The sequence below is a fragment of the Myotis myotis genome, unplaced genomic scaffold (genome assembly GCF_014108235.1).
Source record: "Myotis myotis isolate mMyoMyo1 unplaced genomic scaffold, mMyoMyo1.p scaffold_m19_p_2, whole genome shotgun sequence".
NCBI classification, from domain to species: domain Eukaryota; kingdom Metazoa; phylum Chordata; class Mammalia; order Chiroptera; family Vespertilionidae; genus Myotis; species Myotis myotis.
This window is the reverse complement of record NW_023416324.1, coordinates 71,766,422-71,779,081: the sequence shown is the minus strand read 5'-3', so window position 1 is coordinate 71,779,081 and position 12,660 is coordinate 71,766,422. Positions and strand designations below refer to the sequence as shown.

The 12,660-nt window shown below is 46.0% G+C and overlaps 1 protein-coding gene across 4 annotated transcripts in view; it reads left to right on the top strand.

The window, feature by feature from the left end:
* ABCA4 (ATP binding cassette subfamily A member 4) overlaps positions 1-12,660 on the top strand; it is a 130,580-nt gene that overhangs the window by 91,093 nt on the left and 26,827 nt on the right. For 3 of the 4 annotated variants that reach the window (XM_036351686.1, XM_036351688.1, XM_036351687.1), the window contains 7 exons: positions 86-192; positions 1,773-1,914; positions 5,495-5,629; positions 6,358-6,461; positions 6,542-6,634; positions 8,396-8,645; positions 11,319-11,405. In XM_036351686.1, the coding sequence (XP_036207579.1) occupies positions 86-192; positions 1,773-1,914; positions 5,495-5,629; positions 6,358-6,461; positions 6,542-6,634; positions 8,396-8,645; positions 11,319-11,405 (918 nt within the window). Of the gene's footprint in view, positions 1-85; positions 193-1,772; positions 1,915-5,494; positions 5,630-6,357; positions 6,462-6,541; positions 6,635-8,395; positions 8,646-11,318; positions 11,406-12,660 lie in introns of those variants that run through there. The other variant, XM_036351689.1, reaches the window with a different exon arrangement.

The window sequence follows — 12,660 nt, the reverse complement described above, 5'->3', positions numbered from 1 at the left end:
CTCCCCATGCACTTTAATCTAGGGCCTGATACTCCAGACCCTTTTGGGCTCCAGGGTCAGGCCAGTTGTGTGTATTCTCCCTCAGTGCTTTGGCCTCCTGGGAGTGAATGGAGCTGGCAAAACAACCACTTTCAAGATGCTCACTGGGGACACCACAGTAACCTCAGGCGATGCTACTGTGGCAGGCAAGAGGTAAGTGTCCCACTCATCATGTCCCAGGGTATATCATTCATAGGTCCCTTTCTCAGAGCTTCTACATGGAGTTGGGTTCAAGGGCCTTCCGGGGCCTTATTCTGCATTGGCTATTTCTGTGCTGATGCTTGGTTTTGCCAGGCCAAGGAAACTTTATAAAGGAAAAACTGGCATGGGTCCTTGGGTTCTGGAGGGAGCCTTCTGCTCTTTGTAATAAGGTGTGAGTAAACAGACTGCGGACACAGGATGGAGACCAGGAGCTCACACCTGTTTGCCTCTTTCCAGCTGCTCCTGAACAGCAGAGCTCAGACACATTTGATGTGCCCAGCGGAACTCTAGGCCCTGGTTTAGACTTAGAGTTAGGCCCTGCTCAGGTCTGCCTAGTATTTGCCTGACTGAGGCCTCATCACCTAAGAGCCATCCTCAGATGGCCAAATGGCCACTGGGCAGGGGAGTCCTGGGCTTCTCTGGCTCCCAGGCCTTCCCCCGTCATCCCTGTTGGGTCCAGAGTAAAGCGACCGGCAGGGGTGGAGTGAGAGCATGGCTAGGCCTTTCTCATCTGCAGATCCAGCGTAACTTACAGTCAAGCAGATGACTTCACAATGGTAACAAAAGGAGTGTTGGTGGGAAACAGTGTGCGGATGACAGGAGGATATAATGGGATTTGCCATGAGACTTCAAGTTATAGTCCAAATGAGATATAGTCTAATGCTCAGAAGTTAAAACCAAGATGGAAGCTAGAAAGAAACTATAGGTTTAAAACACAGGATTGGGTTCTCTGGTTTAGAAGCTTCAAATACACTCCTTGCATCCCTGGGGGGTTTTAATTGGCCCAGCCATACATGTAGTTATTTTTGTCACAGCGGGAGACTGTCATAGTGAATGACTTCTCTCTGCCCCATGCTATTGCATCCATCCTTTATTCATGGACCCTAAGCTATAAGAGAAAGGGGGAAAATGTTGGAAATTACCTAAATGTTCAGACTAAGGACAGTTTATTTTCCATCAAGGCAATGTATTTTCTAGTGAGGGAGAATATATCAGTAACTCAATTCACTTCATCTCTTCTCCCTGCCAGCCTCTTGCTTGGGGCAGGAGGGGTGGCGGTGATCCATTTGGTCCTCTTTCATTGACTGTATCTCTGCCAATAAATACAGATGGAGAAATTTACTTTCATGGGGAAGCATGTATCTTCTCTAGCTACTTCCCAAATGTCTGAAAGTGATCAAAAATCACTGTTTAATTTCTGAAACCTGATCTTCCTTTTGTTTTTAAACTAATATATGAAGTGATCCAATCCAAAACCAAAGCTAATTTGGGTAACAGGTATTGAATTTATCCTAGGCAGGGAAACTGGAGGATCTGACTGGATTCAAAGCTCAGAACTCCTGAAGTTCATGAGTTTCTAACCAAGGGCCCCTGCTTTGATTCCTCAGTGGTGTACATGGTTCTGAGAGAAGAGAAACGTCGGAGAAGAGAAAAGGCAGCTTCCTTACTCTGTTGGCAGAGCTCCTCCAGCCCCAGCTCTCTGTTCACCCCCTCTCTGAAGGAAACTTGCTAATTGCTTTTTCTTGTTGCAGTATTTTAACCAATATTTCTGAAGTCCATCAAAGTATGGGCTACTGTCCTCAGTTTGATGCAATTGATGACCTGCTCACAGGGCGAGAACACCTTTACCTTTATGCCCGTCTTCGAGGTGTACCAGCAGAGGAAATTGAGAGGGTAAACAATGGTTTGTTGTGGCAACTTAGGAATTTGGTAAGCCATATAAGGCTCTCTCAAAAGAGTGCAGTTATTAAGAGGTGGGAAAGCTGTAGAATGCTATCCATTCATTCATTCAACAAATGCTTACTGAGTGCCTACTATGTGCCAAGTACTGTTCTAGAAGAGGAGGTATAACAATGAACAAAGCAGACAGAAATATCCCTGCCCTCATATCTCACAAAACAATGTATGTATTCTTCCTTTCACTCAGAGTCTCACTTCTGGGAATTTACCCTGCAGGTATGCCTCCCAAAATACAGAATGCATATACACAAAGTTATTATTGCATTTTAGTTGGAAAATATTGAAAATTACCTAAATGTTCAGGAATAAGATGTTGGTTGAATAACTTGTAGTCTATACATACCATAAAGTCTTATGCAGCTGGAAGAAAGAAAGAAAGAAAGAAAGAAAGAAAGAAAGAAAGAAAGAAAGAAAGAAAGAAAGAAAAAAAGTTATTTCCAAGAGATATTTTCAAGTTAAAAAAAGCAAAGTGCAAAAAAGTACATGTACAATGTTTCTTATGTAAGAAATTAGAACAAATAAGAAAGCATAGATATGTCTGTTTATCTTGACAAGTAGAAAGAATAAACCGGAAAACAATAAATTTCATCATTGACAAGAAGGAAATGGGTAAAAGGGAAATGGGAGGGAATGTCACTTTTCTGAGTATATATCCTTGTATAGTTTTGACTTTTGGAAGCATATTAATAATATTCTACATATTCAAAAATAAAATAAATAAGAATGGAAAGGGGGTAAAATGAAAACAAAAAGAAAATCCTAACTCTGAAAGCAAACTGAAGCAAATTAATCCAATTTTATTTCAAGATAAATATTATTTGCAGAAGGGGAGGGAAAAGAACTAATACAAGTAACTGATGATGCAGTACTTGACTATCCTCCGTCTTAAGTGGAGCAGAGGGGGGAAATTACAAACAAATTCTGAGCTCTTTTTAGTCTATTTTTTATAGAAGCATAAGCAAAGCCATTCTGAAACAACTTAGATGTGCTTTAGGGTTAAGTAAATGAGTGAATGTGGTAATGTTGGGAGCCAGGGTTCTCACTGTGGAAGAAGGGACATACAAATATGGAAAAGGGGAAGGCAAGAAGTTACCCTGTAAAGATAGATTGGAACTGGAGATATTACTGTAAACTCATGAAATATTTATATACACAAGTTTGTGCATACATGCATGTGTTCCTGTATATTGCACATATGCATGTATATGCATATATGTTTGTGTATGTGTAACTGAAAGGGCTAAGAAGAAAAAATATCCCAGTAGCAATGAGCACATTTAGTGCCCAAATTTTGGTATCTAATACCATCCCCACTGAAAGAAACTATGACTCTTTAAACAAATGACAAATTCCAGGTCTGGGATAGCATAGGTATTGAATGAGCCTGGAAAATCTTATGCCAGGAGTAAAGAAGAGCTTCAGAAAACACAATAGAGGCATGTCACAGTACACAGGAGCCATCTTAAACGGGCTCCCAATGGCCATATATGGGACAATTTAGACATTGCAATAATTAAATACTACGATAAATTATAAAACGCTGAGGTGGGGGATTGGAATTTGTAAGTCATAGCTATTAAATAGATAAATAAATAAATAGGAGAGAATGGAGGGTTCTTGCTTACAGTGAAATACCAATAGACAACTGGAGGAAGTTATGGAATTGGAAAATCATTTTGCAATGATTATAGTAAATATTGGATTAACAAGAATTATTAATGGCTGCTAAATATAGGGGACATTTTTTATAAGAAGCAAGATATTTGTGTCATTTAAAAAACTATCTTCCATAGATTGCTTATTGGTTGGGAGGGGGAAGCACAATCACTTTCAGTGGAGGAATTAGACAACACCTTAACTGGGCGACCAAAATTAACATTACCTGAGAGGCAGGTGGACAGCTCATGTCACAGACACACTAGCCTGAGAAGGACACAATTTCACTTACATAGTATTCTGATTGGGAACGTATAAACCTACATCTTACCATGAGGAAACATCAGATAAACTCTAGAGGAACATTCTATTTTTAAAAAGCATAGGGGCTGTAATCTTCAAAATAATCAGCCATAAAGAACAAAGAAAGTAAAGAAAGGCTATGGAAACATTCCTGATCACGGAGGCTAAGTAGACACAATGGACACTAGAGCGCATCTTGTACTGGAGAGGAAATAATGCTGTGAAGCATATTATTGGGCCCAATGATAAAACTGAACTATGAACAGAAGATTAGATAATAGTATAGTAACAGTGCTAAGTTTACTGACATGTAAAAAACTCTATTATGGTTATGCATGAAAATATTCTTAGAAAATAGACTCTGAAGTATTCAGGAGTGAAGGGCCAAGATGTATCTTTGGGTCTGAGAAAATTGTGTGTGTGTGTGTGTGTGTGTGTGTGTGTGTGTGTGTGTGTGTGTGTGTATGTGTATGTAAGTGTGTGAGTATATGTGTATGTAAGTGTGTGAGTATATGTGTATGTAAGTGTGTGTGTGTGTATATGTGTATAAGAGAGTGTAAAGGGGTTATGAGTGTTCTTTGTACTATTCTCATTTTTACACTTTCCTATAAATTTGAAAGGATTCCAAATAAAAAGTTAAAAATGGAGCTACACTATAGTGGGAGGGACAGATAATAATAGGTGATCAGTAAATAAAATATACAGCATATTTGTGAATGAAAAATCCATTGCGCCTACAGTGGGGGCAATAAGCAGTAACTCTCCACACCCATAAAGCAGGGAGGAATTGTTGCTGTTGGGTTTGCACGCTGAGGTAGGGTGGCCCAGGGAAAACCTCACAGAGGAAGTGAACTCTGAGTGGAGACATGAGGAGCTGAGAGAGGGGCCATTGGATATCTGGGGGAAGAACATTCCAGGCAGAGGTACAACTGCACAAGGCAGAAGCATTGTGAGTTTATCTCCACTGACTTCCTTAGTTTTATTCCTGTGCACATACTATTCTCCATCACACACCTGTTATTCTCCATCATAGTTCCCTGTAGAGTTCCCTCAAAGCACTGTTATACTCTGTCATTATTCTGTTTACTTTGATTGTCTGTTGCACCACCTCCATCTGTGAGTACAAGATCAATGGCTATGCTTACCATTACCCTCCAGTGCCTAGAACAGAGCCTGGTTCATGGTGGGTGCCCAATAAGTTTATATTTGGTGCATAAGACCTCAAATGTGACCCTGTGAAGGGGTGGAACCAATGAGACCCACCACTCTTAAACAGACACTCTTCCTCTCTCCCTCCTAGCCATAGTTTGGGACACTGGGTGCTGCTATTTGTAAGGCTGAAGCCCGTTTCTCAGGGGGCTGCACCCAATGGGTGCTGAGCTGACCAAGCTGAAACTAAGGCACAGAGTGGAAAGAAGACACCTGGTCCTTAAAGCATGTGCCAGAGAACATGAGCCAGCAGGTGGCTCTGTCGTCCTAGCTATGTGAGATCTGGGAGCCCAAGGCTTTGAATTGGTGGAGGTCTGAGATGTTTGCTTGTCTTCCTCTTCCCTAGGTGGCAACCTGGAGTATTCAGAGCCTGGGCCTGTCTCTCTATGGGGACCGCCTGGCCGGCACCTACAGTGGGGGCAATAAGCGGAAACTCTCCACAGCCATTGCCCTGATCGGCTGCCCACCGCTGGTGCTGCTGGTGAGGGGCCCGGGACCTGTGGGGGATAGGTGGACCCAAGGGTGGGAACCAAGTGATGCCTGTCTGTGATTGGGTCCGCAGGTTTAGAAAATGCAGTGGTCCGTTTCTGTCTGGACTGTTCATTTTGAGCAAATCAGCTCAGTGTTTGGTGCGTAGCACTTGGGGAAACGTTCTCACTCTGCGTTCCTGGGAAGTCTCTTGTGGGGCCATAGGCTCACAGCAGGAAGTTCAGCCCCTTATGGGGTGTGGGCATCTGCTCAGAAAGGGCTACTTCCAGGCAAGGTCTGCTTGGGGGTTGGACAGGAACAGGAGCCTGACCATAGGCTCAGATGGCTCTCACTCGGAGCTGGAGGCCCCGTGCTCATAAGATCTGGGGTTTATGAGGCCATGGGTTTCAGAACTTGGAGGAAACCAGGAAAGTCCCTAAGCTATCTCCTTGCAAACATGTGTAAGGTTTGGGGATTTGTCATTTGCTTGTTTGTTTTTAAGGTAATTTTCCTTTGCCTTAACCAACTTTAACCCATTCCTGCGAGGAATGGGCTAGAGGTGGGCACGATCTGTCCTTATTCTCCCAATCTGCCACCTGCCTTGCACACTCTGTGCCCAGGTACCCTGGGTCTCACCCCACTGGGGAGTGACTTGTGCCTTGTCTGCCAGAGATAATGCTCAGAGGAAGCCAACCATGGAGGGTGCACTAAGCCAGGCCCTTGCCCTCTGCCTCCCCACAGGATGAGCCCACCACAGGCATGGACCCCCAGGCACGCCGCATGCTGTGGAACACCATCGTGAGCATCATCAGAGAAGGGAGGGCTGTGGTCCTCACGTCCCACAGGCAAGAGATTCACAGGGGCTGGGGTGGAGCAGGCAGGTGGCTGGGAGTCCCCCACCCCTCACTCCTCTCCAACCCCGCAGCATGGAAGAATGTGAGGCCCTGTGTACCCGGCTGGCCATCATGGTGAAGGGCACCTTTCAGTGTCTGGGTACCATTCAGCACCTCAAGTACAAGTAAGGAGATGGCGGGGCAGAGGGCCCCTTTGTTACCTTCATTGCGGGAGGGGGTGTCAACTCGGCCCTGTGCTTTCCACCTACACTTGGGAGGGTCCTGCCCCCTCACCACAGGCAGAGGCCAGTGTAGCCAGGCCTCATTCTGCATCAGCAAATAGAGAAAGCCATTGTGCTGAGAGAAACTCTTTCTACTGGGCTCAGTGCCTGTGGCTAAAGGCTCCCAAGTCTCTAGCTGGAGCATTCTGATTGGGGCGAGGGCATATCTTGGCTGGGAAGAGGGAGAGTCACTACCACTGCCTCATTATCCCACCACCTGTCCCAACAAATCCAGGACCAACAACCTATTTAATAAGAACCCACAACCAACTTGGGAGTGGTTAGGAGACTAAACAGCCCAAGAATCACCTTTCCTTTCTGGAATGTTGTACGTTTTGAGGTTTGAGAAATGACCATGTATCGTACAACAAACCAGGAATGCCAGTAATCTTCAGTATATTGTCCATGTTACATTGCTGTGAATAGTGTGGTATTAATAATGGTTTCTGCAAAGCTGAGAATCAGTTAAAATAAAATTATGCCAATAATGCCCTGACATGCTCCCTTGAATTCTGATATACATTATAAACTAGGAAGGGTCGATTTATAGTTATCACTTGTTTGTTTAGCAAATGCTTTTTGAGATCCCAGAATATAAAAAATCACCATGCCGGTTGGTGACGGAGCAGCACGTAACCCACCTTATCTAAGCCGAGATGTACCCATAGGAGTGTGCGGCACAGTACCCATCATTCCTACCTGCATCAGGGCAGGTTGATGATTGAGAGAAAGGCTAGTAATTAGCTGCATTTGCATGTTTGAGCCATGATTTCCTGAGCAGCTACAGTTTGGACACTGCACAGACATCTAGGGGGACTTCTGCATGTGAGGTCACCAGACCTGTGCTGGTAAGGTCCTGTGCCTGCTGCTGTAGACACCGCTGTTCTCTCCTCCTTTCCTCCCACTCTTCACCATCCCCATGGGAGAGCAGGTGAGAGGGACTCTTCCCCATGTGGAGGGACAGTTTTCAGAGCTGGAAGGCAGAGGCACTTTATGTGGAGGGAGGAACCCTTGGTCACAGAGGGAACACTGAAGGAAGTTGTAACTGCCAGGGCTATCCTGGGCTCCTACGTAAGCGTGTAGGGAAGCCAGCAGCTGTGCACACACTCTGTGGACCTTTCTTTATCCACATTGGGTGATCTGGTGAGGGAGGAGGGAAGCACCTGGCCCTGGCAGCTCCATTGGTTTTGGAAGCTTCCACAGGGAAGTGCTTGCTTTCCAAGCCTTTGCTCCTACCTGAGCCAGCCTCTTAAAGGGCCAAGCAGCCTTTCCACGGCTGAATGAGCTGAATGAGCACTGGTCCTACATGCCTCCATGGACAGGTCCGTGATCTCTGCAGGGGCTAAAACACCTTTGACTTCAGCAAGCATGTGAGAGGGAAAGGAGCAGGGAACATCCATGCCTCAGGAATTGGACACAGGAATCTGTGACATAGGTCTGATGACCCACTGTGCCACAATCAGACATTTAATCTCTAAAATCTAGTATCAAGCTATTTCTCCAGGAACTATTATGGATCTTTTCCTTCTAGTTCTAAACATGCACAAATGGCTTATAGGGTGACCTCTAATCCCCAATACTTTTGATGAGTCTATTCCTGATTTTGAGACTGCTTTAGACCCAACTACTAACAGGCCTGTACCACGCTGTGGTGGGCGTCCATAGGTTCGGAGATGGCTACATCGTCACAATGAAAATCAAATCTCCAAAGGACGACTTGCTTCCCGACCTGAACCCCGTGGAGCAGTTCTTCCAGGGGAACTTCCCAGGCAGCGTGCAGAGGGAGAGGCACCACAACATGCTCCAGTTCCAGGTCCCCTCCTCCTCCCTGGCCAGGATCTTCCGGCTGCTCATCTCCCACAAGGACAGCCTGCTCATCGAGGAGTACTCGGTCACACAGACCACGCTGGACCAGGCAAGTCCCCCGAGGGGAGCCGGGTGCAGAGCAGGGCTCTGCAAAGTCCCAATTGGACAGCCCAACCAGGGCTGGAATCCCCACCACAGGGAGGCAGGACATGCCTGAGCATCTGTCCATTAGGCTGAAACTCAGCCTGTCAGAAATTGCTGTCTAACACTATTTTAGTCATCAGCAAATCTCATTGAGTTTGCATTATCCTTCCCCACCACACTATGACTTTATTTAAACATTCCTGGTTTGTCATGGTACCATTTTTTTCCCAAGTCAACTTTTTTGATGCTTAATTTACATATAATAAATGCACTCATTTAAGGTGTACAATTCAGTGAGTTTTGGTAAACATGTGTGCTGTGTATCAGGTTTTTTCAATGTGAACTTCTCATTGTGGTAAAATATACATAACATAATTACCTATTATCTACACTAATAAAAGACAAACATGCAAATTGACTGTACCTTTTCTATGCCTTCAGCCATGCCCACCCGCCCATCAGAGGAACTATATGCAAATTAACCCAACCAAGATGGCGGCCAGCAGTCACAGAGCTGGAGTGAGCAGGAGGCTTGGGTTGCCCCTGGCAGTGGAGGAAGCGAAGCTTCCCACCCACCCTGGCCGGCTCTGAGCTCCACTCAAGGCTACAAAATTTCTATTATAGAAGATAAATAAGTCCCAGAATAAAAAAATAAAATAAAAAAATAAAAAACAAGAAGAAAAGGAGAGGCTGGGAGCTTCCATCGCTGGGGGGCTTGGCCAGCCTGAAAATGGCCCTCAGCCCCTCACCCAGACTGGCCAGGCACCCCAGTAGAGACCCCCCCACCCTAAAGGGGGTGTGGCCAGCCTGAAAACAGCCATCAGCCCCTCACCCAGGCTGGCCAAACCTCCATGTGGTGATGGTCCCCACTGTGGGGGGCTTGACCAGCCTGCAAACAGACATCAGCCCCTCATCCAGGCTGGCCAGGCACCCCAGTGGGGACCTCCACCCTGAAGGGGGTGTGACCAGCCTGCAAACAGCCATCAGCCCCTCACCCAGGCTGGCCAGGCACCCCAGTGGGGACCTCCACCCTGAAGGGGGTGTGACCAGCCTGCAAACAGCCATCAGCCCCTCACCCAGGCTGGCCAGGAACCCCAGCGGCACCCCCACCCTGATCCGGGACACCCTTCAGGGCAAACCAGTCAGCCCCCACCTGTGCACCAGGCCTCTATCCTATATAATAAAAGGGTAATATGCAAATTAACCCTAACAGCAGAAAGACTGGGAATGACTGTTCACTATGACACACACTGATCACCAGGGGGCAGATGCTCAGTGCAGGAGCTGTCCCCTGGTGGTCAGTGCACTCCCACAGTGGGAGCTTTGCTCAGTCACAAGCCAGGCTGATGGCTGCCAGCACAGCAGTGGTGGCGGGAGCCTCTCCCGCCTCCTCAGCAGCACTAAGGATGTCCGACTGCAGCTTAGGTCTGCTCCCTGCTGGTAAGTGGACATTCCCCGAGGGCTGCCAGGCTGCCAGAAGAATATCTGACTGCCAGCTTGGGCCCGATCCCCCAAGCTGGAATTAAGCGGCACTTCATTTGAATGGTACGCAGAGTTGGTTGAAGTGAGCATTGTGTGTTTTAGAGAGAGGGCTCTTTGTTCTTTATATCGGAGGTGGACATCCTCCGAGGGGTCCCAGACTGCAAGAGGGCAGAGGCCGGGCTGAGGGACCTTCCCGTGCACACAAATTTTTGTGCACTGGGCCTCTAGTAAGTGTATAATTCAGTAGCATTAAGTACATTCACATTGTCCACATAACCACCATACATCCAAGAAATTGTCCATCTTCCCAAGTTAACACTCTGTATCCATTAAACAACAGCCTCCACCCCTGCCACTTAATGCTGACTACTCCTACTCTTCTACTGAATGCTGACTACTCCCCATACATATCTCATATAAGTGCAATTACGCAGCATTTTGTCCCTTTTGTCTAGCTTATTGCACTTGACATGTCTTCAAGAATCATCCATGTTGTAGCATGTGTCAGAATATCTTTCTTTTAAAGGATGAGTAATATTCTGTGGTATGTCTATAGCATGTTTTATTTATCCATTTATCCATTTGGACATTTGAGTTTTTTCTGGGGTATTTTGTTGTTGCTGTGTGTTTATTTTAAGTAGACATCCGTAGAGACTGTGCAATAAAGCAGTGCATAGGCAAGTCTCCAATAGCCTTTGAGGAGCTGGCTCAACAGCACCTTCTCAGCCACAAGCAGAGGAAGGCATGAGCAGGAGTCACGACCACACTGCACATTGACTAAAGGACAGAGGAGAGATGAGATCGGATCCTGTTTTGTTTTTTGCTTTTAGTTTCTTCTTTAGAGGTTTAGAAGGCTGCTGCTACTTGGGATCTGCCTTGCCTTGTATACCCCACATCCTTTGACTCCTCTCAGAGGCACGCCTATGGCTCAGCTCAGAATTCTAAGAAACAAGCCCTGTGCAGGGCCCTGGTGGCCAGGCCCCTCAGGTGGGCCAGCCTCCCCTCCAGCAGCACACAGCTGCTCCAGCAGGGCTGTCTATGAGCTGTGGAAAAGAGAAAGCCCAGTGGGGGGTGGGGGTGGAGGGGTGGAGGGCTGGGTGGAGGGTGCCATTCTTCTGGAAACATATACCTATTCTTGCTCTTTTCTTGCTTTCAGGTATTTGTGAACTTTGCTAAGCAGCACACTGAAACTCATGACCTCCCTTTGCACCCCAGAGCTGCCGGAGCCAGCGGACAAGCCAAGGTACCCGCCACTCTTTCCCAGCCCACTGGTTGGTCCACTGGGCCTGAGGGCCTCCAAGGCTCAGATATGCCTCCTGCAGAGAGCCCGCAAACCACACACACTGCGTGTTCCCCACTACCTCTCTCCCCCAGTTCTGTGCCAAAGGACTTTCAATTGGTAGTGGTGTGAGTTCCTTTTATAGTGAGGAAAAAAATTGGATGATGTGGGAGAGCATTCTTAAGAAGAATTTTCCCAATTATTTTTGCAGAAAAAAAATAATTTAGATTTTGGAAATTGGACGCAGGGGAAATAGGAAAGAATATTAAAATGTCTTAATTGTTGGGATACTTGACATCTATGTCTGGTCATGTGTTTGAGTTTCAAAGGAAAGGAATTAAGCGGCACTTCATTTGAATGGTACGCAGAGTTGGTTGAAGTGAGCATTGTGTGTTTTAGAGAGAGGGCTCTTTGTTCTTTATAAAATTATAAAAGAAAGATGAGGAGGAAGAGGCAATCAACAGAAGGTATGTATTCTGGCCTTGATAACTCATGGGATAGGTGCTTTCAGGTTCCTCATTTAGGGAGCAGTTCCACCCCTTTCCAGTTCCCAAAAGAAAGAGAGAGAGAGAGAGAGAAAGAGAGAGAGAGAGAGAGAGAGAGAGAGAGAGAGAGAGAGAGAGAGAGAGAGTACTGCAGGAGGCAGCAGGAACCAGGTACCTTGGTTTAAGCCTGGGATGATAAGGGGACAAATTATCTCAGTCATTCTCTCTAGACTTACCTGGAGAGTAAATCAAAGAAAATCAAAGTACTTTTCCAACCAGCAAAGATGTGCAAAACCTTATTTCCCATAAAATTCTCATTCCTCCCACCAGTTTCTAGTTGTATTTGGAAAACCAAATACTGCTAATATAGGACATACTCCCTTCCAAGGCCATGCTTAGGATGAATTTTCCCCTTCCTTTGCCTAGTAAAGACCTAATGGCTACTTGCCAGGTTGATTTTGCCTCCATCTCCCCAGAGGGCCCAGAAATGTCTGAGCAAAGGTACCTGTCCAGGGAAAGTAAGTTTGGCTAAGATTTTCCAGCCACTCTTTCTCATAGAAAGGTCTTTAACCTGCTGTTTACACCTGTAGAAAATTATTTTTTGAAAGCCATTTGCAGTTATGAATCTATTTTATGGCTCAGAATATATTATTGGGTAGCAAAAGTGTTGCCTACAACTATCAATGTCTTCCCAATCCCCACCAGGCATATTCTCTCTTAAAGGGCTACTACCA